This window comes from Leishmania major, chromosome 9, assembly GCF_000002725.2.
Source record: "Leishmania major strain Friedlin complete genome, chromosome 9".
NCBI lineage: Eukaryota > Euglenozoa > Kinetoplastea > Trypanosomatida > Trypanosomatidae > Leishmania > Leishmania major.
The window spans coordinates 64,116-90,644 of NC_007250.2; the positions used below are offsets into that span (position 1 = coordinate 64,116).

The 26,529-nt window shown below is 64.4% G+C and overlaps 16 protein-coding genes across 16 annotated transcripts; all 16 read left to right on the plus strand.

The window, feature by feature from the left end:
• Nucleotides 1–373: 373 nt before the first annotated feature.
• On the plus strand, nucleotides 374–778 carry ATG8C.1 (putative ATG8/AUT7/APG8/PAZ2; the record flags this gene model as incomplete). Its single annotated transcript, XM_001681126.1, has 1 exon — nucleotides 374–778. One exon carries the CDS (start codon nucleotides 374–376, stop codon nucleotides 776–778), a length of 405 nt encoding a protein of 134 aa, XP_001681178.1.
• Nucleotides 779–1,878: 1,100 nt separating this feature from the next.
• On the plus strand, nucleotides 1,879–2,253 carry ATG8C.2 (putative ATG8/AUT7/APG8/PAZ2; the record flags this gene model as incomplete). The annotated part of the gene is made up of 1 exon (XM_001681127.1): nucleotides 1,879–2,253. The coding sequence occupies one exon, from the start codon at nucleotides 1,879–1,881 to the stop codon at nucleotides 2,251–2,253; it is 375 nt and encodes a 124-aa protein (XP_001681179.1).
• Nucleotides 2,254–3,435: 1,182 nt separating this feature from the next.
• ATG8C.3 (putative ATG8/AUT7/APG8/PAZ2) lies at nucleotides 3,436–3,840 on the plus strand (the record flags this gene model as incomplete). Its single annotated transcript, XM_001681128.1, has 1 exon — nucleotides 3,436–3,840. One exon carries the CDS (start codon nucleotides 3,436–3,438, stop codon nucleotides 3,838–3,840), a length of 405 nt encoding a protein of 134 aa, XP_001681180.1.
• A 1,055-nt stretch (nucleotides 3,841–4,895) lies between these two features.
• ATG8C.4 (putative ATG8/AUT7/APG8/PAZ2) lies at nucleotides 4,896–5,270 on the plus strand (the record flags this gene model as incomplete). Its single annotated transcript, XM_001681129.1, has 1 exon — nucleotides 4,896–5,270. One exon carries the CDS (start codon nucleotides 4,896–4,898, stop codon nucleotides 5,268–5,270), a length of 375 nt encoding a protein of 124 aa, XP_001681181.1.
• A 1,182-nt stretch (nucleotides 5,271–6,452) lies between these two features.
• Nucleotides 6,453–6,857, plus strand: ATG8C.5 (putative ATG8/AUT7/APG8/PAZ2; the record flags this gene model as incomplete). The annotated part of the gene is made up of 1 exon (XM_001681130.1): nucleotides 6,453–6,857. The coding sequence occupies one exon, from the start codon at nucleotides 6,453–6,455 to the stop codon at nucleotides 6,855–6,857; it is 405 nt and encodes a 134-aa protein (XP_001681182.1).
• Nucleotides 6,858–7,955: 1,098 nt separating this feature from the next.
• Nucleotides 7,956–8,330, plus strand: ATG8C.6 (putative ATG8/AUT7/APG8/PAZ2; the record flags this gene model as incomplete). Its single annotated transcript, XM_001681131.1, has 1 exon — nucleotides 7,956–8,330. The coding sequence occupies one exon, from the start codon at nucleotides 7,956–7,958 to the stop codon at nucleotides 8,328–8,330; it is 375 nt and encodes a 124-aa protein (XP_001681183.1).
• A 1,181-nt stretch (nucleotides 8,331–9,511) lies between these two features.
• Nucleotides 9,512–9,916, plus strand: ATG8C.7 (putative ATG8/AUT7/APG8/PAZ2; the record flags this gene model as incomplete). Its single annotated transcript, XM_001681132.1, has 1 exon — nucleotides 9,512–9,916. The coding sequence occupies one exon, from the start codon at nucleotides 9,512–9,514 to the stop codon at nucleotides 9,914–9,916; it is 405 nt and encodes a 134-aa protein (XP_001681184.1).
• Nucleotides 9,917–11,016: 1,100 nt separating this feature from the next.
• ATG8C.8 (putative ATG8/AUT7/APG8/PAZ2) lies at nucleotides 11,017–11,391 on the plus strand (the record flags this gene model as incomplete). Its single annotated transcript, XM_001681133.1, has 1 exon — nucleotides 11,017–11,391. The coding sequence occupies one exon, from the start codon at nucleotides 11,017–11,019 to the stop codon at nucleotides 11,389–11,391; it is 375 nt and encodes a 124-aa protein (XP_001681185.1).
• A 1,182-nt stretch (nucleotides 11,392–12,573) lies between these two features.
• On the plus strand, nucleotides 12,574–12,978 carry ATG8C.9 (putative ATG8/AUT7/APG8/PAZ2; the record flags this gene model as incomplete). The annotated part of the gene is made up of 1 exon (XM_001681134.1): nucleotides 12,574–12,978. One exon carries the CDS (start codon nucleotides 12,574–12,576, stop codon nucleotides 12,976–12,978), a length of 405 nt encoding a protein of 134 aa, XP_001681186.1.
• Nucleotides 12,979–15,635: 2,657 nt separating this feature from the next.
• On the plus strand, nucleotides 15,636–16,040 carry ATG8C.10 (putative ATG8/AUT7/APG8/PAZ2; the record flags this gene model as incomplete). The annotated part of the gene is made up of 1 exon (XM_001681135.1): nucleotides 15,636–16,040. The coding sequence occupies one exon, from the start codon at nucleotides 15,636–15,638 to the stop codon at nucleotides 16,038–16,040; it is 405 nt and encodes a 134-aa protein (XP_001681187.1).
• Nucleotides 16,041–17,095: 1,055 nt separating this feature from the next.
• Nucleotides 17,096–17,470, plus strand: ATG8C.11 (putative ATG8/AUT7/APG8/PAZ2; the record flags this gene model as incomplete). Its single annotated transcript, XM_001681136.1, has 1 exon — nucleotides 17,096–17,470. One exon carries the CDS (start codon nucleotides 17,096–17,098, stop codon nucleotides 17,468–17,470), a length of 375 nt encoding a protein of 124 aa, XP_001681188.1.
• A 1,182-nt stretch (nucleotides 17,471–18,652) lies between these two features.
• Nucleotides 18,653–19,057, plus strand: ATG8C.12 (putative ATG8/AUT7/APG8/PAZ2; the record flags this gene model as incomplete). Its single annotated transcript, XM_001681137.1, has 1 exon — nucleotides 18,653–19,057. One exon carries the CDS (start codon nucleotides 18,653–18,655, stop codon nucleotides 19,055–19,057), a length of 405 nt encoding a protein of 134 aa, XP_001681189.1.
• Nucleotides 19,058–20,157: 1,100 nt separating this feature from the next.
• Nucleotides 20,158–20,526, plus strand: ATG8C.13 (putative ATG8/AUT7/APG8/PAZ2; the record flags this gene model as incomplete). Its single annotated transcript, XM_001681138.1, has 1 exon — nucleotides 20,158–20,526. One exon carries the CDS (start codon nucleotides 20,158–20,160, stop codon nucleotides 20,524–20,526), a length of 369 nt encoding a protein of 122 aa, XP_001681190.1.
• A 1,031-nt stretch (nucleotides 20,527–21,557) lies between these two features.
• On the plus strand, nucleotides 21,558–21,920 carry LMJF_09_0190 (conserved hypothetical protein; the record flags this gene model as incomplete). The annotated part of the gene is made up of 1 exon (XM_001681139.1): nucleotides 21,558–21,920. One exon carries the CDS (start codon nucleotides 21,558–21,560, stop codon nucleotides 21,918–21,920), a length of 363 nt encoding a protein of 120 aa, XP_001681191.1.
• Nucleotides 21,921–22,587: 667 nt separating this feature from the next.
• LMJF_09_0200 (conserved hypothetical protein) lies at nucleotides 22,588–24,108 on the plus strand (the record flags this gene model as incomplete). Its single annotated transcript, XM_001681140.1, has 1 exon — nucleotides 22,588–24,108. The coding sequence occupies one exon, from the start codon at nucleotides 22,588–22,590 to the stop codon at nucleotides 24,106–24,108; it is 1,521 nt and encodes a 506-aa protein (XP_001681192.1).
• A 497-nt stretch (nucleotides 24,109–24,605) lies between these two features.
• Nucleotides 24,606–25,523, plus strand: LMJF_09_0210 (conserved hypothetical protein; the record flags this gene model as incomplete). The annotated part of the gene is made up of 1 exon (XM_001681141.1): nucleotides 24,606–25,523. The coding sequence occupies one exon, from the start codon at nucleotides 24,606–24,608 to the stop codon at nucleotides 25,521–25,523; it is 918 nt and encodes a 305-aa protein (XP_001681193.1).
• Nucleotides 25,524–26,529: the final 1,006 nt, after the last annotated feature.

Consider the following 26,529-nt stretch of genomic DNA (forward strand, 5'->3'; position numbering starts at 1 on the left):
GTTGCCCACATTTCAACCTCCCGCTGCCTCTTACTCCCTGCACCTACACTCTTCTCGCCTTCCCTCATCCTCTCCTCATCCGCCCCAAAACACCTCCGTAACCACCCCTCCACTCCGAACGAACGTCTCTGTGCTCACTTTCTCTCATATTCCACTCCGCTCCTCTCGCTCCGGCCCACTCACCCGCCCATCCTCTCTCACACGCCGTCACCTCCGCCTGCACTGTCGCCGGCCTCTCCGCCATCTCTCTCTCTCTCTCTCTTTGACGTCCCGGCCCCCGCACAGCACGTTCTTACTGCCTGCTCAGCCCGCATTCATCCCACCCACCACCCCACCCACGCACTCCCACCCCCAGGCCACACCAGCCATCACCATGTCCGCCTACGTGTTGTCGACGCCGCTGGAGGCCCGCGTTGCGAAGTGCGCGAGCCTGCGCGCTGCGAACGCGGTGCCCGTTGTCGTGGAGGAGGCGCAGGCGCGCGGCGGCAAGGCGTACTTCAGCGCGCTGGCGCGCGAGACAACGGTTGCGCAGCTTGTGGCCGCGGTGCGCGGCTTCCGCGGCGTGGACGCAAAGAAGCCGGTGGCGCTGACGGTTGCCGGCTGCAGCGTGTCGCCGTCGGCGACGCTCGGCGAGCTGCACGACGCGTGCAGGCAGGCGGACGACGGCATGCTGTACGTCGCCTACACCGCGGAGCGCTGCATGGGCGCTGCGGTGTGCACGCCGTGCGGCTCGTGCGCCTGGGATGGCAGCTCTGCGGACGATGACGTGATCATTTAAGGGTCGTGCTGAGGCGCAGCGTTTGGTCCGGCTGGCGGGAGCTTTGTCGACGTAAGGTCCGTGCCGCCCATGCCCGCGTGGTGCAGCCCGGCTGCTGCCGGCGCCGGTGAAGCCGCATGTGCGTTGATGGGCCAAGCTGCAAGGCTGTTTCCGATCCGCTCTCTGCGCATATGGCGTGGACCTCCGGCTCCCTTTCTCTTCTCCCTCTGCCTCGTCTTGGTGAGGCGCAGCTCCAACATCCTCTCTGTTGTTTCCTCATGATTCTCTTTCCTGTGCCGTGCCCGTGCATAGCCCACGCACGCTCTTCTCTCCTTCCGTTCTTTCCTCCCCCTCGCATGCGGTGCCGCGGCAATGCCGACAGCGGTACAGGCCGCCATGTCCCCTGTTGTAGTCCGCCTGAGGCAGCGTGATCTCATTAATGCTGCTGCTCTGTTGCCAACACGCCGCGCGCGGTCTGGACAGAGCCTGTGCGACGTAGGGGCGTCAACGCCTCGCCTGCGCTGGAGTTTATGTGTACAGCTGCTTTTCGTGTTTTCCTCCTCATCGCGTGTGTGTCGTTTGTGAATATGTGTGAAGGTCCTCCTCATCGCAGTCACCTGCTGCCCCTCCCTCCCCACCTCCCTGCCAAGTACCTCAGCACCGAGCGTGCATGCCTTCGCCGTGCGTGCCCTCATCCCCTCCGCTCGCTTCGCCACCGGTATCGGAGACGCTGCCAGCGCAGTGAGGGATGTGCGCAAGCGCGTGTGTTGCGAGTGTAGCCAACAGTGCACCACCTACCCCATCCCGTCAGCGCACTATCGCTCTCTCCGTATATGCTCGTTGCCGCTCCGCATACTCGTGTTCCCCTGCCCTCAACTGAATGTCCTGGGCCAACACCGGCTCCCACACCGCTCCTCTCGCTCCGGCCCACTCACCCGCCCATCCTCTCTCACACGCCGTCACCTCCGCCTGCACTGTCGCCGGCCTCTCCGCCATCTCTCTCTCTCTCTTTGACGTCCCGGCCCCCGCACAGCACGTTCTTACTGCCTGCTCAGCCCGCATTCATCCCACCCACCACCCCACCCACGCACTCCCACCCCCAGGCCACACCAGCCATCACCATGTCCGCCTACGTGTTGTCGACGCCGCTGGAGGCCCGCGTTGCGAAGTGCGCGAGCCTGCGCGCTGCGAACGCGGTGCCCGTTGTCGTGGAGGAGGCGCAGGCGCGCGGCGGCAAGGCGTACTTCAGCGCGCTGGTGCGCGAGACAACGGTTGCGCAGCTTGTGGCCGCGGTGCGCGGCTTCCGCGGCGTGGACGCAAAGAAGCCGGTGGCGCTGACGGTTGCCGGCTGCAGCGTGTCGCCGTCAGCGACGCTCGGCGAGCTGCACGACGCGTGCAGGCAGGCGGACGACGGCATGCTGTACGTCGCCTACACCGCGGAGCGCTGCATGGGCGCTGCGGTGTGCACGCCGTGCGGCTCGTGCTCCTGGAACTAGGGCCGGGAAGGGCGCGACAGCGTGGTGTGGTAGCGCTCTACGCGTCCTGCGGCCCCCGTGGTATTGTCTGCCTAGCCTTGCGGTGTGCTTGGCCCCACCGCTTCCCGGTGCACTGACTGTCTTTTCTGGGTACCCTCCTCCTTGCCTTGTGTTACCCCTCGCTGACGGCGTGCGGCGCACCAGAGGACTGACTGCGTGTGTATCTGTGTGTGTGTGTGCCTGTGCGAGACAGTCCTCTGCTATACATTTTTCTATGGTTTTCTTTTCTGTCGCCGCATTGACGGCACCCCTCGCGCGTGTGTGCGTGTGCGCTCGCCAAGTGTCATTTGTGTGGTTCGGAGGCGAGCACGTCTCACGGGCGCTCTTGTCCCCCCCCCTTCCCCACACACACTCCCTGCGGGCTGTGGTCGGCGACGCCTCGCTACCTGTGCACACGTCCCGCACCCCCACCACCCACACCGCCCTCCTCTCCATGTGCACGCACTTGTTTTGCTTGTTGGTTCCTGATATTCCGCCGTTATGCGCTCTCTCCCGTGTGCACAGCGCTGCGGCGGGCCGACTCATGCCCCTCTCATTCTTCTCTTTTCCCCTCCCCCCCACCCCACCCCCCTCACTTTCTTGATCTTGTTCGTCCCCGCTGTCTTCATGTGTATATGTGTGTCCCAATACTTTCATTGCCGACGCGTCGGTGGTGGCCCGTGTGCTGGCAGCTGTGTGTGCGCCGCTGGAGTGCGAGCTGCACTGCAGTCCTGGAGCGCCACTCGCCACTCGCCACTCCTCGTGTGCGCCTCCCTCCTCTCTCAACAATGCCCATCTCCGCCAGCTCTGCAAAACTGTGTCCCGGGAATACCAGCAGGACACACGCTGTGTATGCCTGCGTGCGAGTGAGGGGAGGGGGGGGCAGGCGCTGCTGCCTCTCTGTCGCCGCGGTGCGGCCTCTTCTGCTCCCCGCGGTGCCCTCTGCCACTCGTTCGCTGCCTCGCCCCGTGACTCATGCCCCCTCTCCCCTCCTCTCTGCTACCTCCCCTCTTTCCCTCTCTCCGCATGTCTCTCTGTGTGCGCATGCGCCGCGGTGTACCCCGGCCCCCGCACAGCACGTTCTTACTGCCTGCTCAGCCCGCATTCATCCCACCCACCACCCCACCCACGCACTCCCACCCCCAGGCCACACCAGCCATCACCATGTCCGCCTACGTGTTGTCGACGCCGCTGGAGGCCCGCGTTGCGAAGTGCGCGAGCCTGCGCGCTGCGAACGCGGTGCCCGTTGTCGTGGAGGAGGCGCAGGCGCGCGGCGGCAAGGCGTACTTCAGCGCGCTGGCGCGCGAGACAACGGTTGCGCAGCTTGTGGCCGCGGTGCGCGGCTTCCGCGGCGTGGACGCAAAGAAGCCGGTGGCGCTGACGGTTGCCGGCTGCAGCGTGTCGCCGTCAGCGACGCTCGGCGAGCTGCACGACGCGTGCAGGCAGGCGGACGACGGCATGCTGTACGTCGCCTACACCGCGGAGCGCTGCATGGGCGCTGCGGTGTGCACGCCGTGCGGCTCGTGCGCCTGGGATGGCAGCTCTGCGGACGATGACGTGATCATTTAAGGGTCGTGCTGAGGCGCAGCGTTTGGTCCGGCTGGCGGGAGCTTTGTCGACGTAAGGTCCGTGCCGCCCATGCCCGCGTGGTGCAGCCCGGCTGCTGCCGGCGCCGGTGAAGCCGCATGTGCGTTGATGGGCCAAGCTGCAAGGCTGTTTCCGATCCGCTCTCTGCGCATATGGCGTGGACCTCCGGCTCCCTTTCTCTTCTCCCTCTGCCTCGTCTTGGTGAGGCGCAGCTCCAACATCCTCTCTGTTGTTTCCTCATGATTCTCTTTCCTGTGCCGTGCCCGTGCATAGCCCACGCACGCTCTTCTCTCCTTCCGTTCTTTCCTCCCCCTCGCATGCGGTGCCGCGGCAATGCCGACAGCGGTACAGGCCGCCATGTCCCCTGTTGTAGTCCGCCTGAGGCAGCGTGATCTCATTAATGCTGCTGCTCTGTTGCCAACACGCCGCGCGCGGTCTGGACAGAGCCTGTGCGACGTAGGGGCGTCAACGCCTCGCCTGCGCTGGAGTTTATGTGTACAGCTGCTTTTCGTGTTTTCCTCCTAATCGCAGTCACCTGCTGCCCCTCCCTCCCCACCTCCCTGCCAAGTACCTCAGCACCGAGCGTGCATGCCTTCGCCGTGCGTGCCCTCATCCCCTCCGCTCGCTTCGCCACCGGTATCGGAGACGCTGCCAGCGCAGTGAGGGATGTGCGCAAGCGCGTGTGTTGCGAGTGTAGCCAACAGTGCACCACCTACCCCATCCCGTCAGCCCACTATCGCTCTCTCCGTATATGCTCGTTGCCGCTCCGCATACTCGTGTTCCCCTGCCCCCAACTGAATGTCCTGGGCCAACACCGGCTCCCACACCGCTCCTCTCGCTCCGGCCCACTCACCCGCCCATCCTCTCTCACACGCCGTCACCTCCGCCTGCACTGTCGCCGGCCTCTCCGCCATCTCTCTCTCTCTTTGACGTCCCGGCCCCCGCACAGCACGTTCTTACTGCCTGCTCAGCCCGCATTCATCCCACCCACCACCCCACCCACGCACTCCCACCCCCAGGCCACACCAGCCATCACCATGTCCGCCTACGTGTTGTCGACGCCGCTGGAGGCCCGCGTTGCGAAGTGCGCGAGCCTGCGCGCTGCGAACGCGGTGCCCGTTGTCGTGGAGGAGGCGCAGGCGCGCGGCGGCAAGGCGTACTTCAGCGCGCTGGCGCGCGAGACAACGGTTGCGCAGCTTGTGGCCGCGGTGCGCGGCTTCCGTGGCGTGGACGCAAAGAAGCCGGTGGCGCTGACGGTTGCCGGCTGCAGCGTGTCGCCGTCGGCGACGCTCGGCGAGCTGCACGACGCGTGCAGGCAGGCGGACGACGGCATGCTGTACGTCGCCTACACCGCGGAGCGCTGCATGGGCGCTGCGGTGTGCATGTCGTGCGGCTCGTGCGCCTTGAACTAGGGCCGGGAAGGGCGCGACAGCGTGGTGTGGTAGCGCTCTACGCGTCCTGCGGCCCCCGTGGTATTGTCTGCCTAGCCTTGCGGTGTGCTTGGCCCCACCGCTTCCCGGTGCACTGACTGTCTTTTCTGGGTACCCTCCTCCTTGCCTTGTGTTACCCCTCGCTGACGGCGTGCGGCGCACCAGAGGACTGACTGCGTGTGTATCTGTGTGTGTGTGTGCCTGTGCGGGACAGTCCTCTGCTATACATTTTTCTATGGTTTTCTTTTCTGTCGCCGCATTGACGGCACCCCTCGCGCGTGTGTGCGTGTGCGCTCGCCAAGTGTCATTTGTGTGGTTCGGAGGCGAGCACGTCTCACGGGCGCTCTTGTCCCCCCCCCTTCCCCACACACACTCCCTGCGGGCTGTGGTCGGCGACGCCTCGCTACCTGTGCACACGTCCCGCACCCCCACCACCCACACCGCCCTCCTCTCCATGTGCACGCACTTGTTTTGCTTGTTGGTTCCTGATATTCCGCCGTTATGCGCTCTCTCCCGTGTGCACAGCGCTGCGGCGGGCCGACTCATGCCCCTCTCATTCTTCTCTTTTCCCCTCCCCCCCACCCCACCCCCCTCACTTTCTTGATCTTGTTCGTCCCCGCTGTCTTCATGTGTATATGTGTGTCCCAATACTTTCATTGCCGACGCGTCGGTGGTGGCCCGTGTGCTGGCAGCTGTGTGTGCGCCGCTGGAGTGCGAGCTGCACTGCAGTCCTGGAGCGCCACTCGCCACTCGCCACTCCTCGTGTGCGCCTCCCTCCTTTCTCAACAATGCCCATCTCCGCCAGCTCTGCAAAACTGTGTCCCGGGAATACCAGCAGGACACACGCTGTGTATGCCTGCGTGCGAGTGAGGGGAGGGGGGGGCAGGCGCTGCTGCCTCTCTGTCGCCGCGGTGCGGCCTCTTCTGCTCCCCGCGGTGCCCTCTGCCACTCGTTCGCTGCCTCGCCCCGTGACTCATGCCCCCTCTCCCCTCCTCTCTGCTACCTCCCCTCTTTCCCTCTCTCCGCATGTCTCTCTGTGTGCGCATGCGCCGCGGTGTACCCCGGCCCCCGCACAGCACGTTCTTACTGCCTGCTCAGCCCGCATTCATCCCACCCACCACCCCACCCACGCACTCCCACCCCCAGGCCACACCAGCCATCACCATGTCCGCCTACGTGTTGTCGACGCCGCTGGAGGCCCGCGTTGCGAAGTGCGCGAGCCTGCGCGCTGCGAACGCGGTGCCCGTTGTCGTGGAGGAGGCGCAGGCGCGCGGCGGCAAGGCGTACTTCAGCGCGCTGGCGCGCGAGACAACGGTTGCGCAGCTTGTGGCCGCGGTGCGCGGCTTCCGCGGCGTGGACGCAAAGAAGCCGGTGGCGCTGACGGTTGCCGGCTGCAGCGTGTCGCCGTCAGCGACGCTCGGCGAGCTGCACGACGCGTGCAGGCAGGCGGACGACGGCATGCTGTACGTCGCCTACACCGCGGAGCGCTGCATGGGCGCTGCGGTGTGCACGCCGTGCGGCTCGTGCGCCTGGGATGGCAGCTCTGCGGACGATGACGTGATCATTTAAGGGTCGTGCTGAGGCGCAGCGTTTGGTCCGGCTGGCGGGAGCTTTGTCGACGTAAGGTCCGTGCCGCCCATGCCCGCGTGGTGCAGCCCGGCTGCTGCCGGCGCCGGTGAAGCCGCATGTGCGTTGATGGGCCAAGCTGCAAGGCTGTTTCCGATCCGCTCTCTGCGCATATGGCGTGGACCTCCGGCTCCCTTTCTCTTCTCCCTCTGCCTCGTCTTGGTGAGGCGCAGCTCCAACATCCTCTCTGTTGTTTCCTCATGATTCTCTTTCCTGTGCCGTGCCCGTGCATAGCCCACGCACGCTCTTCTCTCCTTCCGTTCTTTCCTCCCCCTCGCATGCGGTGCCGCGGCAATGCCGACAGCGGTACAGGCCGCCATGTCCCCTGTTGTAGTCCGCCTGAGGCAGTGTGATCTCATTAATGCTGCTGCTCTGTTGCCAACACGCCGCGCGCGGTCTGGACAGAGCCTGTGCGACGTAGGGGCGTCAACGCCTCGCCTGCGCTGGAGTTTATGTGTACAGCTGCTTTTCGTGTTTTCCTCCTCATCGCGTGTGTGTCGTTTGTGAATATGTGTGAAGGTCCTCCTCATCGCAGTCACCTGCTGCCCCTCCCTCCCCACCTCCCTGCCAAGTACCTCAGCACCGAGCGTGCATGCCTTCGCCGTGCGTGCCCTCATCCCCTCCGCTCGCTTCGCCACCGGTATCGGAGACGCTGCCAGCGCAGTGAGGGATGTGCGCAAGCGCGTGTGTTGCGAGTGTAGCCAACAGTGCACCACCTACCCCATCCCGTCAGCCCACTATCGCTCTCTCCGTATATGCTCGTTGCCGCTCCGCATACTCGTGTTCCCCTGCCCCCAACTGAATGTCCTGGGCCAACACCGGCTCCCACACCGCTCCTCTCGCTCCGGCCCACTCACCCGCCCATCCTCTCTCACACGCCGTCACCTCCGCCTGCACTGTCGCCGGCCTCTCCGCCATCTCTCTCTCTCTTTGACGTCCCGGCCCCCGCACAGCACGTTCTTACTGCCTGCTCAGCCCGCATTCATCCCACCCACCACCCCACCCACGCACTCCCACCCCCAGGCCACACCAGCCATCACCATGTCCGCCTACGTGTTGTCGACGCCGCTGGAGGCCCGCGTTGCGAAGTGCGCGAGCCTGCGCGCTGCGAACGCGGTGCCCGTTGTCGTGGAGGAGGCGCAGGCGCGCGGCGGCAAGGCGTACTTCAGCGCGCTGGCGCGCGAGACAACGGTTGCGCAGCTTGTGGCCGCGGTGCGCGGCTTCCGTGGCGTGGACGCAAAGAAGCCGGTGGCGCTGACGGTTGCCGGCTGCAGCGTGTCGCCGTCGGCGACGCTCGGCGAGCTGCACGACGCGTGCAGGCAGGCGGACGACGGCATGCTGTACGTCGCCTACACCGCGGAGCGCTGCATGGGCGCTGCGGTGTGCATGTCGTGCGGCTCGTGCGCCTTGAACTAGGGCCGGGAAGGGCGCGACAGCGTGGTGTGGTAGCGCTCTACGCGTCCTGCGGCCCCCGTGGTATTGTCTGCCTAGCCTTGCGGTGTGCTTGGCCCCACCGCTTCCCGGTGCACTGACTGTCTTTTCTGGGTACCCTCCTCCTTGCCTTGTGTTACCCCTCGCTGACGGCGTGCGGCGCACCAGAGGACTGACTGCGTGTGTATCTGTGTGTGTGTGTGCCTGTGCGGGACAGTCCTCTGCTATACATTTTTCTATGGTTTTCTTTTCTGTCGCCGCATTGACGGCACCCCTCGCGCGTGTGTGCGTGTGCGCTCGCCAAGTGTCATTTGTGTGGTTCGGAGGCGAGCACGTCTCACGGGCGCTCTTGTCCCCCCCCCTTCCCCACACACACTCCCTGCGGGCTGTGGTCGGCGACGCCTCGCTACCTGTGCACACGTCCCGCACCCCCACCACCCACACCGCCCTCCTCTCCATGTGCACGCACTTGTTTTGCTTGTTGGTTCCTGATATTCCGCCGTTATGCGCTCTCTCCCGTGTGCACAGCGCTGCGGCGGGCCGACTCATGCCCCTCTCATTCTTCTCTTTTCCCCTCCCCCCACCCCACCCCCCTCACTTTCTTGATCTTGTTCGTCCCCGCTGTCTTCATGTGTATATGTGTGTCCCAATACTTTCATTGCCGACGCGTCGGTGGTGGCCCGTGTGCTGGCAGCTGTGTGTGCGCCGCTGGAGTGCGAGCTGCACTGCAGTCCTGGAGCGCCACTCGCCACTCGCCACTCCTCGTGTGCGCCTCCCTCCTCTCTCAGCAATGCCCATCTCCGCCAGCTCTGCAAAACTGTGTCCCGGGAATACCAGCAGGACACACGCTGTGTATGCCTGCGTGCGAGTGAGGGGAGGGGGGGGCAGGCGCTGCTGCCTCTCTGTCGCCGCGGTGCGGCCTCTTCTGCTCCCCGCGGTGCCCTCTGCCACTCGTTCGCTGCCTCGCCCCGTGACTCATGCCCCCTCTCCCCTCCTCTCTGCTACCTCCCCTCTTTCCCTCTCTCCGCATGTCTCTCTGTGTGCGCATGCGCCGCGGTGTACCCCGGCCCCCGCACAGCACGTTCTTACTGCCTGCTCAGCCCGCATTCATCCCACCCACCACCCCACCCACGCACTCCCACCCCCAGGCCACACCAGCCATCACCATGTCCGCCTACGTGTTGTCGACGCCGCTGGAGGCCCGCGTTGCGAAGTGCGCGAGCCTGCGCGCTGCGAACGCGGTGCCCGTTGTCGTGGAGGAGGCGCAGGCGCGCGGCGGCAAGGCGTACTTCAGCGCGCTGGCGCGCGAGACAACGGTTGCGCAGCTTGTGGCCGCGGTGCGCGGCTTCCGTGGCGTGGACGCAAAGAAGCCGGTGGCGCTGACGGTTGCCGGCTGCAGCGTGTCGCCGTCGGCGACGCTCGGCGAGCTGCACGACGCGTGCAGGCAGGCGGACGACGGCATGCTGTACGTCGCCTACACCGCGGAGCGCTGCATGGGCGCTGCGGTGTGCACGCCGTGCGGCTCGTGCGCCTGGGATGGCAGCTCTGCGGACGATGACGTGATCATTTAAGGGTCGTGCTGAGGCGCAGCGTTTGGTCCGGCTGGCGGGAGCTTTGTCGACGTAAGGTCCGTGCCGCCCATGCCCGCGTGGTGCAGCCCGGCTGCTGCCGGCGCCGGTGAAGCCGCATGTGCGTTGATGGGCCAAGCTGCAAGGCTGTTTCCGATCCGCTCTCTGCGCATATGGCGTGGACCTCCGGCTCCCTTTCTCTTCTCCCTCTGCCTCGTCTTGGTGAGGCGCAGCTCCAACATCCTCTCTGTTGTTTCCTCATGATTCTCTTTCCTGTGCCGTGCCCGTGCATAGCCCACGCACGCTCTTCTCTCCTTCCGTTCTTTCCTCCCCCTCGCATGCGGTGCCGCGGCAATGCCGACAGCGGTACAGGCCGCCATGTCCCCTGTTGTAGTCCGCCTGAGGCAGCGTGATCTCATTAATGCTGCTGCTCTGTTGCCAACACGCCGCGCGCGGTCTGGACAGAGCCTGTGCGACGTAGGGGCGTCAACGCCTCGCCTGCGCTGGAGTTTATGTGTACAGCTGCTTTTCGTGTTTTCCTCCTCATCGCGTGTGTGTCGTTTGTGAATATGTGTGAAGGTCCTCCTCATCGCAGTCACCTGCTGCCCCTCCCTCCCCACCTCCCTGCCAAGTACCTCAGCACCGAGCGTGCATGCCTTCGCCGTGCGTGCCCTCATCCCCTCCGCTCGCTTCGCCACCGGTATCGGAGACGCTGCCAGCGCAGTGAGGGATGTGCGCAAGCGCGTGTGTTGCGAGTGTAGCCAACAGTGCACCACCTACCCCATCCCGTCAGCGCACTATCGCTCTCTCCGTATATGCTCGTTGCCGCTCCGCATACTCGTGTTCCCCTGCCCTCAACTGAATGTCCTGGGCCAACACCGGCTCCCACACCGCTCCTCTCGCTCCGGCCCACTCACCCGCCCATCCTCTCTCACACGCCGTCACCTCCGCCTGCACTGTCGCCGGCCTCTCCGCCATCTCTCTCTCTCTCTTTGACGTCCCGGCCCCCGCACAGCACGTTCTTACTGCCTGCTCAGCCCGCATTCATCCCACCCACCACCCCACCCACGCACTCCCACCCCCAGGCCACACCAGCCATCACCATGTCCGCCTACGTGTTGTCGACGCCGCTGGAGGCCCGCGTTGCGAAGTGCGCGAGCCTGCGCGCTGCGAACGCGGTGCCCGTTGTCGTGGAGGAGGCGCAGGCGCGCGGCGGCAAGGCGTACTTCAGCGCGCTGGTGCGCGAGACAACGGTTGCGCAGCTTGTGGCCGCGGTGCGCGGCTTCCGCGGCGTGGACGCAAAGAAGCCGGTGGCGCTGACGGTTGCCGGCTGCAGCGTGTCGCCGTCAGCGACGCTCGGCGAGCTGCACGACACGTGCAGGCAGGCGGACGACGGCATGCTGTACGTCGCCTACACCGCGGAGCGCTGCATGGGCACTGCGGTGTGCACGCCGTGCGGCTCGTGCTCCTGGAACTAGGGCCGGGAAGGGCGCGACAGCGTGGTGTGGTAGCGCTATACGCGTCTTGCGGCCCCCGTGGTATTGTCTGCCTAGCCTTGCGGTGTGCTTGGCCCCACCGCTTCCCGGTGCACTGACTGTCTTTTCTGGGTACCCTCCTCCTTGCCTTGTGTTACCCCTCGCTGACGGCGTGCGGCGCACCAGAGGACTGACTGCGTGTGTATCTGTGTGTGTGTGTGCCTGTGCGAGACAGTCCTCTGCTATACATTTTTCTATGGTTTTCTTTTCTGTCGCCGCATTGACGGCACCCCTCGCGCGTGTGTGCGTGTGCGCTCGCCAAGTGTCATTTGTGTGGTTCGGAGGCGAGCACGTCTCACGGGCGCTCTTGTCCCCCCCCCTTCCCCACACACACTCCCTGCGGGCTGTGGTCGGCGACGCCTCGCTACCTGTGCACACGTCCCGCACCCCCACCACCCACACCGCCCTCCTCTCCATGTGCACGCACTTGTTTTGCTTGTTGGTTCCTGATATTCCGCCGTTATGCGCTCTCTCCCGTGTGCACAGCGCTGCGGCGGGCCGACTCATGCCCCTCTCATTCTTCTCTTTTCCCCTCCCCCCCACCCCACCCCCCTCACTTTCTTGATCTTGTTCGTCCCCGCTGTCTTCATGTGTATATGTGTGTCCCAATACTTTCATTGCCGACGCGTCGGTGGTGGCCCGTGTGCTGGCAGCTGTGTGTGCGCCGCTGGAGTGCGAGCTGCACTGCAGTCCTGGAGCGCCACTCGCCACTCGCCACTCCTCGTGTGCGCCTCCCTCCTCTCTCAACAATGCCCATCTCCGCCAGCTCTGCAAAACTGTGTCCCGGGAATACCAGCAGGACACACGCTGTGTATGCCTGCGTGCGAGTGAGGGGAGGGGGGGGCAGGCGCTGCTGCCTCTCTGTCGCCGCGGTGCGGCCTCTTCTGCTCCCCGCGGTGCCCTCTGCCACTCGTTCGCTGCCTCGCCCCGTGACTCATGCCCCCTCTCCCCTCCTCTCTGCTACCTCCCCTCTTTCCCTCTCTCCGCATGTCTCTCTGTGTGCGCATGCGCCGCGGTGTACCCCGGCCCCCGCACAGCACGTTCTTACTGCCTGCTCAGCCCGCATTCATCCCACCCACCACCCCACCCACGCACTCCCACCCCCAGGCCACACCAGCCATCACCATGTCCGCCTACGTGTTGTCGACGCCGCTGGAGGCCCGCGTTGCGAAGTGCGCGAGCCTGCGCGCTGCGAACGCGGTGCCCGTTGTCGTGGAGGAGGCGCAGGCGCGCGGCGGCAAGGCGTACTTCAGCGCGCTGGCGCGCGAGACAACGGTTGCGCAGCTTGTGGCCGCGGTGCGCGGCTTCCGCGGCGTGGACGCAAAGAAGCCGGTGGCGCTGACGGTTGCCGGCTGCAGCGTGTCGCCGTCAGCGACGCTCGGCGAGCTGCACGACGCGTGCAGGCAGGCGGACGACGGCATGCTGTACGTCGCCTACACCGCGGAGCGCTGCATGGGCGCTGCGGTGTGCACGCCGTGCGGCTCGTGCGCCTGGGATGGCAGCTCTGCGGACGATGACGTGATCATTTAAGGGTCGTGCTGAGGCGCAGCGTTTGGTCCGGCTGGCGGGAGCTTTGTCGACGTAAGGTCCGTGCCGCCCATGCCCGCGTGGTGCAGCCCGGCTGCTGCCGGCGCCGGTGAAGCCGCATGTGCGTTGATGGGCCAAGCTGCAAGGCTGTTTCCGATCCGCTCTCTGCGCATATGGCGTGGACCTCCGGCTCCCTTTCTCTTCTCCCTCTGCCTCGTCTTGGTGAGGCGCAGCTCCAACATCCTCTCTGTTGTTTCCTCATGATTCTCTTTCCTGTGCCGTGCCCGTGCATAGCCCACGCACGCTCTTCTCTCCTTCCGTTCTTTCCTCCCCCTCGCATGCGGTGCCGCGGCAATGCCGACAGCGGTACAGGCCGCCATGTCCCCTGTTGTAGTCCGCCTGAGGCAGCGTGATCTCATTAATGCTGCTGCTCTGTTGCCAACACGCCGCGCGCGGTCTGGACAGAGCCTGTGCGACGTAGGGGCGTCAACGCCTCGCCTGCGCTGGAGTTTATGTGTACAGCTGCTTTTCGTGTTTTCCTCCTCATCGCGTGTGTGTCGTTTGTGAATATGTGTGAAGGTCCTCCTCATCGCAGTCACCTGCTGCCCCTCCCTCCCCACCTCCCTGCCAAGTACCTCAGCACCGAGCGTGCATGCCTTCGCCGTGCGTGCCCTCATCCCCTCCGCTCGCTTCGCCACCGGTATCGGAGACGCTGCCAGCGCAGTGAGGGATGTGCGCAAGCGCGTGTGTTGCGAGTGTAGCCAACAGTGCACCACCTACCCCATCCCGTCAGCGCACTATCGCTCTCTCCGTATATGCTCGTTGCCGCTCCGCATACTCGTGTTCCCCTGCCCTCAACTGAATGTCCTGGGCCAACACCGGCTCCCACACCGCTCCTCTCGCTCCGGCCCACTCACCCGCCCATCCTCTCTCACACGCCGTCACCTCCGCCTGCACTGTCGCCGGCCTCTCCGCCATCTCTCTCTCTCTCTTTGACGTCCCGGCCCCCGCACAGCACGTTCTTACTGCCTGCTCAGCCCGCATTCATCCCACCCACCACCCCACCCACGCACTCCCACCCCCAGGCCACACCAGCCATCACCATGTCCGCCTACGTGTTGTCGACGCCGCTGGAGGCCCGCGTTGCGAAGTGCGCGAGCCTGCGCGCTGCGAACGCGGTGCCCGTTGTCGTGGAGGAGGCGCAGGCGCGCGGCGGCAAGGCGTACTTCAGCGCGCTGGTGCGCGAGACAACGGTTGCGCAGCTTGTGGCCGCGGTGCGCGGCTTCAACGGCGTGACGCAAAGAAGCCGGTGGCGCTGACGGTTGCCGGCTGCAGCGTGTCGCCGTCAGCGACGCTCGGCGAGCTGCACGACGCGTGCAGGCAGGCGGACGACGGCATGCTGTACGTCGCCTACACCGCGGAGCGCTGCATGGGCGCTGCGGTGTGCACGCCGTGCGGCTCGTGCTCCTGGAACTAGGGCCGGGAAGGGCGCGACAGCGTGGTGTGGTAGCGCTCTACGCGTCCTGCGGCCCCCGTGGTATTGTCTGCCTAGCCTTGCGGTGTGCTTGGCCCCACCGCTTCCCGGTGCACTGACTGTCTTTTCTGGGTACCCTCCTCCTTGCCTTGTGTTACCCCTCGCTGACGGCGTGCGGCGCACCAGAGGACTGACTGCGTGTGTATCTGTGTGTGTGTGTGCCTGTGCGAGACAGTCCTCTGCTATACATTTTTCTATGGTTTTCTTTTCTGTCGCCGCATTGACGGCACCCCTCGCGCGTGTGTGCGTGTGCGCTCGCCAAGTGTCATTTGTGTGGTTCGGAGGCGAGCACGTCTCACGGGCGCTCTTGTCCCCCCCCCCTTCCCCACACACACTCCCTGCGGGCTGTGGTCGGCGACGCCTCGCTACCTGTGCACACGTCCCGCACCCCCACCACCCACACCGCCCTCCTCTCCATGTGCACGCACTTGTTTTGCTTGTTGGTTCCTGATATTCCGCCGTTATGCGCTCTCTCCCGTGTGCACAGCGCTGCGGCGGGCCGACTCATGCCCCTCTCATTCTTCTCTTTTCCCCTCCCCCCCACCCCACCCCCCTCACTTTCTTGATCTTGTTCGTCCCCGCTGTCTTCATGTGTATATGTGTGTCCCAATACTTTCATTGCCGACGCGTCGGTGGTGGCCCGTGTGCTGGCAGCTGTGTGTGCGCCGCTGGAGTGCGAGCTGCACTGCAGTCCTGGAGCGCCACTCGCCACTCGCCACTCCTCGTGTGCGCCTCCCTCCTCTCTCAACAATGCCCATCTCCGCCAGCTCTGCAAAACTGTGTCCCGGGAATACCAGCAGGACACACGCTGTGTATGCCTGCGTGCGAGTGAGGGGAGGGGGGGGCAGGCGCTGCTGCCTCTCTGTCGCCGCGGTGCGGCCTCTTCTGCTCCCCGCGGTGCCCTCTGCCACTCGTTCGCTGCCTCGCCCCGTGACTCATGCCCCCTCTCCCCTCCTCTCTGCTACCTCCCCTCTTTCCCTCTCTCCGCATGTCTCTCTGTGTGCGCATGCGCCGCGGTATACCCCGGCCCCCGCACAGCACGTTCTTACTGCCTGCTCAGCCCGCATTCATCCCACCCACCACCCCACCCACGCACTCCCACCCCCAGGCCACACCAGCCATCACCATGTCCGCCTACGTGTTGTCGACGCCGCTGGAGGCCCGCGTTGCGAAGTGCGCGAGCCTGCGCGCTGCGAACGCGGTGCCCGTTGTCGTGGAGGAGGCGCAGGCGCGCGGCGGCAAGGCGCACTTCAGCGCGCTGGCGCGCGAGACAACGGTTGCGCAGCTTGTGGCCGCGGTGCGCGGCTTCCGTGGCGTGGACGCAAAGAAGCCGGTGGCGCTGACGGTTGCCGGCTGCAGCGTGTCGCCGTCAGCGACGCTCGGCGAGCTGCACGACGCGTGCAGGCAGGCGGACGACGGCATGCTGTACGTCGCCTACACCGCGGAGCGCTGCATGGGCGCTGCGGTGTGCACGCCGTGCGGCTCGTGCGCCTGGGATGGCAGCTCTGCGGACGATGACGTGATCATTTAAGGGTCGTGCTGAGGCGCAGCGTTTGGTCCGGCTGGCGGGAGCTTTGTCGACGTAAGGTCCGTGCCGCCCATGCCCGCGTGGTGCAGCCCGGCTGCTGCCGGCGCCGGTGAAGCCGCATGTGCGTTGATGGGCCAAGCTGCAAGGCTGTTTCCGATCCGCTCTCTGCGCATATGGCGTGGACCTCCGGCTCCCTTTCTCTTCTCCCTCTGCCTCGTCTTGGTGAGGCGCAGCTCCAACATCCTCTCTGTTGTTTCCTCATGATTCTCTTTCCTGTGCCGTGCCCGTGCATAGCCCACGCACGCTCTTCTCTCCTTCCGTTCTTTCCTCCCCCTCGCATGCGGTGCCGCGGCAATGCCGACAGCGGTACAGGCCGCCATGTCCCCTGTTGTAGTCCGCCTGAGGCAGCGTGATCTCATTAATGCTGCTGCTCTGTTGCCAACACGCCGCGCGCGGTCTGGACAGAGCCTGTGCGACGTAGGGGCGTCAACGCCTCGCCTGCGCTGGAGTTTATGTGTACAGCTGCTTTTCGTGTTTTCCTCCTAATCGCAGTCACCTGCTGCCCCTCCCTCCCCACCTCCCTGCCAAGTACCTCAGCACCGAGCGTGCATGCCTTCGCCGTGCGTGCCCTCATCCCCTCCGCTCGCTTCGCCACCGGTATCGGAGACGCTGCCAGCGCAGTGAGGGATGTGCGCAAGCGCGTGTGTTGCGAGTGTAGCCAACAGTGCACCACCTACCCCATCCCGTCAGCCCACTATCGCTCTCTCCGTATATGCTCGTTGCCGCTCCGCATACTCGTGTTCCCCTGCCCCCAACTGAATGTCCTGGGCCAACACCGGCTCCCACACCGCTCCTCTCGCTCCGGCCCACTCACCCGCCCATCCTCTCTCACACGCCGTCACCTCCGCCTGCACTGTCGCCGGCCTCTCCGCCATCTCTCTCTCTCTTTGACGTCCCGGCCCCCGCACAGCACGTTCTTACTGCCTGCTCAGCCCGCATTCATCCCACCCACCACCCCACCCACGCACTCCCACCCCCAGGCCACACCAGCCATCACCATGTCCGCCTACGTGTTGTCGACGCCGCTGGAGGCCCGCGTTGCGAAGTGCGCGAGCCTGCGCGCTGCGAACGCGGTGCCCGTTGTCGTGGAGGAGGCGCAGGCGCGCGGCGGCAAGGCGTACTTCAGCGCGCTGGCGCGCGAGACAACGGTTGCGCAGCTTGTGGCCGCGGTGCGCGGCTTCCGCGGCGTGGACGCAAAGAAGCCGGTGGCGCTGACGGTTGCCGGCTGCAGCGTGTCGCCGTCGGCGACGCTCGGCGAGCTGCACGACGCGTGCAGGCAGGCGGACGACGGCATGCTGTACGTCGCCTACACCGCGGAGCGCTGCATGGGCGCTGCGGTGTGCATGTCGTGCGGCTCGTGCGCCTTGAACTAGGGCCGGGAAGGGCGCGACAGCGTGGTGTGGTAGCGCTCTACGCGTCCTGCGGCCCCCGTGGTATTGTCTGCCTAGCCTTGCGGTGTGCTTGGCCCCACCGCTTCCCGGTGCACTGACTGTCTTTTCTGGGTACCCTCCTCCTTGCCTTGTGTTACCCCTCGCTGACGGCGTGCGGCGCACCAGAGGACTGACTGCGTGTGTATCTGTGTGTGTGTGTGCCTGTGCGGGACAGTCCTCTGCTATACATTTTTCTATGGTTTTCTTTTCTGTCGCCGCATCGACGGCACCCCTCGCGCGTGTGTGCGTGTGCGCTCGCCAAGTGTCATTTGTGTGGTTCGGAGGCGAGCACGTCTCACGGGCGCTCTTGTCCCCCCCCCTTCCCCACACACACTCCCTGCGGGCTGTGGTCGGCGACGCCTCGCTACCTGTGCACACGTCCCGCACCCCCACCACCCACACCGCCCTCCTCTCCATGTGCACGCACTTGTTTTGCTTGTTGGTTCCTGATATTCCGCCGTTATGCGCTCTCTCCCGTGTGCACAGCGCTGCGGCGGGCCGACTCATGCCCCTCTCATTCTTCTCTTTTCCCCTCCCCCCCACCCCACCCCCCTCACTTTCTTGATCTTGTTCGTCCCCGCTGTCTTCATGTGTATATGTGTGTCCCAATACTTTCATTGCCGACGCGTCGGTGGTGGCCCGTGTGCTGGCAGCTGTGTGTGCGCCGCTGGAGTGCGAGCTGCACTGCAGTCCTGGAGCGCCACTCGCCACTCGCCACTCCTCGTGTGCGCCTCCCTCCTTTCTCAACAATGCCCATCTCCGCCAGCTCTGCAAAACTGTGTCCCGGGAATACCAGCAGGACACACGCTGTGTATGCCTGCGTGCGAGTGAGGGGAGGGGGGGGCAGGCGCTGCTGCCTCTCTGTCGCCGCGGTGCGGCCTCTTCTGCTCCCCGCGGTGCCCTCTGCCACTCGTTCGCTGCCTCGCCCCGTGACTCATGCCCCCTCTCCCCTCCTCTCTGCTACCTCCCCTCTTTCCCTCTCTCCGCATGTCTCTCTGTGTGCGCATGCGCCGCGGTGTACCCCGGCCCCCGCACAGCACGTTCTTACTGCCTGCTCAGCCCGCATTCATCCCACCCACCACCCCACCCACGCACTCCCACCCCCAGGCCACACCAGCCATCACCATGTCCGCCTACGTGTTGTCGACGCCGCTGGAGGCCCGCGTTGCGAAGTGCGCGAGCCTGCGCGCTGCGAACGCGGTGCCCGTTGTCGTGGAGGAGGCGCAGGCGCGCGGCGGCAAGGCGTACTTCAGCGCGCTGGCGCGCGAGACAACGGTTGCGCAGCTTGTGGCCGCGGTGCGCGGCTTCCGCGGCGTGGACGCAAAGAAGCCGGTGGCGCTGACGGTTGCCGGCTGCAGCGTGTCGCCGTCGGCGACGCTCGGCGAGCTGCACGACGCGTGCAGGCAGGCGGACGACGGCATGCTGTACGTCGCCTACACCGCGGAGCGCTGCATGGGCGCTGCGGTGTGCATGCCGTGCGACTCGTGCGCCTGGGATGGCAGCTCTGCGGACGATGACGTGATCATTTAAGGGTCGTGCTGAGGCGCAGCGTTTGGTCCGGCTGGCGGGAGCTTTGTCGACGTAAGGTCCGTGCCGCCCATGCCCGCGTGGTGCAGCCCGGCTGCTGCCGGCGCCGGTGAAGCCGCATGTGCGTTGATGGGCCAAGCTGCAAGGCTGTTTCCGATCCGCTCTCTGCGCATATGGCGTGGACCTCCGGCTCCCTTTCTCTTCTCCCTCTGCCTCGTCTTGGTGAGGCGCAGCTCCAACATCCTCTCTGTTGTTTCCTCATGATTCTCTTTCCTGTGCCGTGCCCGTGCATAGCCCACGCACGCTCTTCTCTCCTTCCGTTCTTTCCTCCCCCTCGCATGCGGTGCCGCGGCAATGCCGACAGCGGTACAGGCCGCCATGTCCCCTGTTGTAGTCCGCCTGAGGCAGCGTGATCTCATTAATGCTGCTGCTCTGTTGCCAACACGCCGCGCGCGGTCTGGACAGAGCCTGTGCGACGTAGGGGCGTCAACGCCTCGCCTGCGCTGGAGTTTATGTGTACAGCTGCTTTTCGTGTTTTCCTCCTCATCGCGTGTGTGTCGTTTGTGAATATGTGTGAAGGTCCTCCTCATCGCAGTCACCTGCTGCCCCTCCCTCCCCACCTCCCTGCCAAGTACCTCAGCACCGAGCGTGCATGCCTTCGCCGTGCGTGCCCTCATCCCCTCCGCTCGCTTCGCCACCGGTATCGGAGACGCTGCCAGCGCAGTGAGGGATGTGCGCAAGCGCGTGTGTTGCGAGTGTAGCCAACAGTGCACCACCTACCCCATCCCGTCAGCGCACTATCGCTCTCTCCGTATATGCTCGTTGCCGCTCCGCATACTCGTGTTCCCCTGCCCTCAACTGAATGTCCTGGGCCAACACCGGCTCCCACACCGCTCCTCTCGCTCCGGCCCACTCACCCGCCCATCCTCTCTCACACGCCGTCACCTCCGCCTGCACTGTCGCCGGCCTCTCCGCCATCTCTCTCTCTCTCTTTGACGTCCCGGCCCCCGCACAGCACGTTCTTACTGCCTGCTCAGCCCGCATTCATCCCACCCACCACCCCACCCACGCACTCCCACCCCCAGGCCACACCAGCCATCACCATGTCCGCCTACGTGTTGTCGACGCCGCTGGAGGCCCGCGTTGCGAAGTGCGCGAGCCTGCGCGCTGCGAACGCGGTGCCCGTTGTCGTGGAGGAGGCGCAGGCGCGCGGCGGCAAGGCGTACTTCAGCGCGCTGGCGCGCGAGACAACGGTTGCGCAGCTTGTGGCCGCGGTGCGCGGCTTCCGCGGCGTGGACGCAAAGAAGCCGGTGGCGCTGACGGTTGCCGGCTGCAGCGTGTCGCCGTCGGCGACGCTCGGCGAGCTGCACGACGCGTGCAGGCAGGCGGACGACGGCATGCTGTACGTCGCCTACACCGCGGAGCGCTGCATGGGCGCTGCGGTGTGCACGCCGTGCGGCTTGTGCGCATAGATGTGACTGGTGTGCTCCCGGTTGATCTTTTTCTCGTTGTGAAGTGCGTGACGGGTCGGGTGTTGTTGGAGGGTGCTCCTAGCACTCGGAAGTCTCCGAGCAGGCTCGGTCTCCCTGCATCTCGGCTCTCATGTTTGGCTCCGCTGGAGATTGTGCAGGTGCTGGAAGAAAGTCGGTTGTGGGGTTATATCTGCTTTTGCATGCGCGGAGCTGTGGCGAAACATATTGAGCGTTCAATGCCGATGTCTGCGGTCCCTTCGCGTAGAGTGGCCGTTGCGCTAGCGCTGCCTCGTACCGCTTGCTGGGGGCCGCCGCTCTCTCTTCAGTGGATCGCCGGCTAGCACATACCTGCATATATAAATCTGGATATATCTATAGGGGGCCGTAAACAGGGAATCCCCTCCCCCCCCCGCCTCAGCGGTCGAATCTTCGTTTGCATGGACGCGTCGAGTCCCTCATTTGATAATCTGCTCCCGGCCGTCGCGGTGATGGTATTTCTTGCTGCCCCCCCCCGGTGTGCCGTTGCCTTCTGTCCCTCTCCCTTCCCCCCTTAACGAAACACAGCGTTGCTTTCGTGCGCGTCTCGCGGCATGTCGCACTCGCTGCCCTATGGTCGTCCTCTTTTCAGCTTGGCCGGCGCCGCCATCCGCCATGCGGCGCGGCGTGCCCCCCCCCACTGTGGACGTTATCGCTCTCGGTTGTGTGTGTCGTTGTGCAGCACCGTGACGGGTGTCAACTTAGTGACTTTATTCCTGCGCCTCTTCTCCCCTTGCATGTATTGCTGTACCCTTGTGGTCTGCTGAAACTGTGTGTGTGTCTACTTCCCCTCCTCCGTCTGTGCGTCGCTTGTCGTGAATGAGTGGGTCATCGCCCCCTCCCCCTGGTAGTCAAGACAATGCGAGGCTTAGCGTTGGTGGTTGTGTCTGCGTAGCGTGGTGCTCTTTATTGTCTCAGGTGCGTATCGTCACCTCCACCTCTTTGGTCACTGCCGACGAGTCTGCGTTACAGTTCTGCGTTGGTGTGCTCGAATCATGAGCAAGCACTTCGCTGGACGGAAGGATGCAGAGCGCACCACAGGGCTGGCGTACCTGCTCTCACCGTCACGCGTCCGATCCCCGGGCGAGTTGCGGTTCCGTCGGCACGGCTACTTGCGCTGCGGTTTCGTGATCGGCATGGTGCTCTACTTTGTGTACTGCAATCCGGAGTACAGTTACACCTACACAGCACTGCGGCAGCGCTGCGGATGGGGCACGAAGGAGTCGATGTTCCCGCAATATCTCAAGTTGCAGCCTTCGCGGATCCCTTCGTCATCAACGGCGAGCGAGCAGCAGCCCCCGCCTCAAAGTCCATCGTCATTGCAATCAAGCGCAGTCGGCACTGAAGAGAACGTATGAAAGGGGGAGGGCGAGTGACGCGTGATGCGACGCATTTGCGGCCCCCTACCCTCCCCTTTAGCTGTGCGTATATGTTGCTGTCATCGTCTTGGCTGATCTCCGAGAGCGTGTGCGAAATCGTGGGCAAGGCGGAGAAGGCGAAAGAGTGTGTCGCGGGGGCGCGGCGAGATGATGAGCGCCACATTATTTGTGTGTACCCATGTATGCGTGTATGTATGTGCGCGTCGTGTTGCGCGCGCGCGTCTTTGTTTGCTTTCGCCTACCTTCTCTGCTTCCAAGCACGCACACACACACACACACATACCTCCTCGTCAAGCCACCCCTACCTTGTTTCACGCACGTTAGCACACCGCGCACACGTCGACACAGATACCGACATGCATGCGCTAAGAGCCTTTCCTCCCCTCTCGTCCTTCCTCGCTGGCCCCTCCCTCTTGCTTGGCACGGGCGTGCATGAGCGATGCTGGCCTGCAGTTGTGAACTATCCTACACCATTCCACCCCATCCTCCTCAGCCCTTCGCGTCGTCTACATCACCTTCGTGTGGGTCGGTTAGGGTAAGCAGCAGGCATCAAGAGATCGTCGCCGTCCCCTCCCCTCCCGTCACGCGCGCAACTACCGGTGCATCCACGCGTTCGAGCAAGCCGCTCTTTTTCCATGGACCGCTCATGTGCATCCTCGCCTTCATCACGCGCCACTGCGAGCGCTTCCCGTTTATTCTGATTGGCAATCGTGATGAGGAGCTGGCAAGGGTCACTGGGGGGCTGACACTGGACACATCCACCGGGCTTGTGTGGGCGCTGGATCGGCGCGCCGGTGGGTCGTGGATGGGTATCGAGCCTCGCAGCGGGCGGTTCGCCATTCTTACAAACTGTCGACGCTCGCCAGCCGCACCTTTGACCTGCAGCGCAACGGCACGCGATGAGGACCAGTGCGGCGGTAGCGAGAGAGGTGAGCCGGCACAGCGCACAGGGCTTTCCACCGCAGCTGCCGTGTGGCGCGGGGCTGCACCGCTCTCGCACATCTGTGCACACACCACCGTGGTGCCGGTGGCTGCCTTGCCGGCCGTACCGGCAACGGCCAAGACAGCAGCGGAAGACAATCATTGTCCTCAACACAGCAAGCAGCTGCAGACGGTGACACTCGCCTACGATCCACCGACGTCGCGCGGCCTAGTCATCAAGAACTTTCTGCAAACGGGTATCCTGCCAGGGGACACCGCGCAGACGCCGATAGGTTGCACAAGAAGCGAAGACGCTGAAGCACCTCTGGACAAGAGCGCTGCCACTAGGGCAGCGCTGCCGGCTGTACTGCGAGTGCCTCCCTACTATGCCGGCTTCAACCTTCTCTCCTGCGACGACCTTCGTCGGTGCGGCGTCGATGCTGTCACATCGGAGCATGGGCGGCAGGTGTCTGGCAACACAAGCGCCGCCGCACCGGAGATCCTCTACACAACAAATCGATACGCTGCCGAGCACCGGCAGCCCGTTGCACCAGGCCAGGTGCACTGCTTGCAGAACAGCTACTTGGACAACATGCATGGCGAGCCCATTACGGCCCGACTTGGGCAACTCTTCACGGACGCTCTCCACCGTGTGATCGACCCCATCGCAGCGGAGCAGCCCCCCTCGTCGACGTCGGGCATTACTCCAGCCATAGTAACGGAGGTGGCGACGGCACTAGCGGACGAGTGTTTGTGCGACCGCTGCAACTTTGACTTGCCCAAGATGGAGAAGACGGCGCTCTCGGCAGCGGAGGCGGCGGCCCTGCACGCGCAGCTGCACTCGAATAGCCCACTCCTGGGCTTTACTGAGAAGGAACTCCGTGAGTACTTTGGCAACAGCGCTGTCGGTGATGGAGATGACGTTTCGGTTCGGTTTTGTGACGGGGGCGCCGCGACGCGTGAGGCCTACCTGCAGTCAAGCATATTCAAGGTGCCATTTCGTGGTTATGGCACACGGATGCAGTCGATGGTGTTAGTGGAGCGGGTCGCAGCGGTGCCGTCGACGCTTCCCAACGTAGCGCTGTCTGCCAGCACCACCACGGTCATCCACTTCTGTCAGCGAGAGGTGTCCGTTGACGTGGCAACACAGCGTGTGGTGGCGGCGCCGTGGATTGCCTACCGCATCCTCCAAGACGGCAGCTGCCTGCGCGACTCCGCAGAGACACCAACGTCATCATGCACATAGATACGTACGCACACACACACACACGCACACCGATGTGCGCATTGAGGGCCTCATCCCGCAGCGGTCGATGCGAGCACGGAAGAGCTCCGGTACGGACGATACACCGCGGCGAAAGGGAGTCGAGTGGGGAAAGAAGGCAACGACTGATCCCTGTCACCGCGGCGTGCGCTCGCTCTTTCTCTCTCTCTGTCGCTTATACACACGCACACACACACCACACCCATGTCTGATTCTGTCACCGCCTTCCTCCACGCATCTGCTGCACCACAACGCCTCTCGCCTCCTCCCTCCCTCCCTCTCTCTCTCTCTCTCTCTTCAATGGCGCTGTCCACACATACACACAAACACAACTGCCACGCATGTGTTCCACTCCAGCTGTATCCGCCACCACCACCCTCCAAACCGCATTCTTCGCTACCTCACTCCCCCACACAGTCCTTCCCTCTCTTGCTCTCTAACATCTCGCACCACTTACATCGGCTTCTGCGGCTCAGAAGATGTTCAGCCCACCGGTGTACCTTTCCGTCGGTGACGAGTACGACAAGCGTGAGGGGATCGCGAAGGCAACAGGGCAGCCACCGTTCGTGGTCTCTGCGAAGCGTAACCCACACATCACTGATGCCACCTTCGACCCCTTCGTGTCGCTCTCAAACGGTGACCCGTACACCTCTGTTGGCTTTGCTGGGCCCTTCCGCGCGAACACTTCGGCGGGCGGCAAGACGGAGCACGGCAGCAGTGCCGCAGCCCCACCGCCGTTCCGCCCCGTCGGGGCCAGCAAGAAGAGCAGCGGCAAAGGAGACTATTACGGCACCTTCAGCGAAAAGGCACCGATCCGCCACGAGACCGAGTTTCCACCCATCAAGACGGCCGCCGACTACAAAGCCGAGACGGCCGCAGCGAAGTGTAACTTCATCGTGAACCCGCCCAAGAAGGGCACATATGGCTACACCGGCCTCACCATTGGACAGGCAGGCGAGGTGCAGTACGTGGCGGACCCATACGAGGGCAACATGCGCCGCGAGGCGCTCCAGAGAAAGTACGAAGCAACGAAGCGCATCGGCTCACCCTTCCGCAGCGCCGTCCGCTCCGGCGGCTGCTTCGATGAAACGAAGCACGGCGTGAGTCGCGTATACGGTTTGACGAAGCCGCTGCCCCCCAAGCGCAGCCCGTCATCGCAGCAGGCGATCTCTAGCGCCGCTGCCGGCCGCAAGCCGTGGGTGCCTGGTGGCGCTCTTGTCCCTGATTTACTGAAGCAGCCGGAGTACCAGGAGGACCCGTACGACGTGAAGGAACAGAAGGTGCGGGCCATGCGCCAGAAGGAAAGTACCTACAAGCCATGGATCCCGGCCGGGAACGACCCGTACCGGTACATTTACACGAAGCCCATCAACTACGACCCTCCGGCAGTTGTGTAACGTGCGCCGCAGCGCCTCTCTCCCCTCGCTGCTCTCGTTCTGCGCATCCGTCTTTGCCGCTGCTCTCGTGCGCTGCGCAGAGGAGCCGAAAGGGAAGGGGGAGGGGGTCGGTAGGACGGGTCGATCTACGTACAGAACTCGAAAAAAAAAACAGAATGTACATGAAAGGCGGCGGCGGAGTGGCAAGAGCGGTGTCTCGGTGTTTTCTGTCCTCGTTGTAGCTGTCCTGTCGCTGTCCCGCCTCCTCACACACACACACACACGCACCAGCCCTTCCCCGGCCTCCCTTCTTATGCTCATTAAGATGCAGCGTTGCCCTGTTCTATGTCTTCTGCTGCTGTTGTTCGCTCGTCGGCTGTTGTGGCTGGCGAATATCTCACCCTCCTTCCTCCTTCCTCCGCCGTTCTGCGCGGAGTGTCTCTATGTATCAAGTTGCACACTGCCTCCATGTGAAGTATCTCCAACAACAACAACGGCCGCAGTCTATCACCGCTGTGCCCGCTGCTCACAATGATGGTGATGATGCTGTGTGAGTCTGTTGTCGTTGCTCGCCCCTTCCTATCTTTCCTTACCGTATGTGCATCTCTCGCTGTGCTCGCTGACCAGTGTCTATCCCTCTCAAGGTTTGTCTATGTCTGTGTGCGGGCGCGTCCTCTCTCTGTCGCTCTGTCCTGCCCTCCCTCCCTCCCTCAGCGTGCATGTGTGCCCGCGCCCCTTTGACTCTCTATGGGATAGTGCGCGTGTCCACTGCCCCACCTCCCTACGCACCTACACGTACGCACAGCTGCCGCGCTGCTTGAGGAAAGGAACAGCTTGCGACACACGCGAAAGTGAAGGGAAAACAGAAGCGTGTACGGCACACAATGTATTATACGGCGTGCTGCGCGCGCATCGCTTGGCCGCCGCACTCCGCTGCAGCTCCACACACACACACACACACACACACACCATATTGCACCTCTCCCCCTGCAAGCCACCCGGTAAGACGCAAGGGATAGTGAGAGGG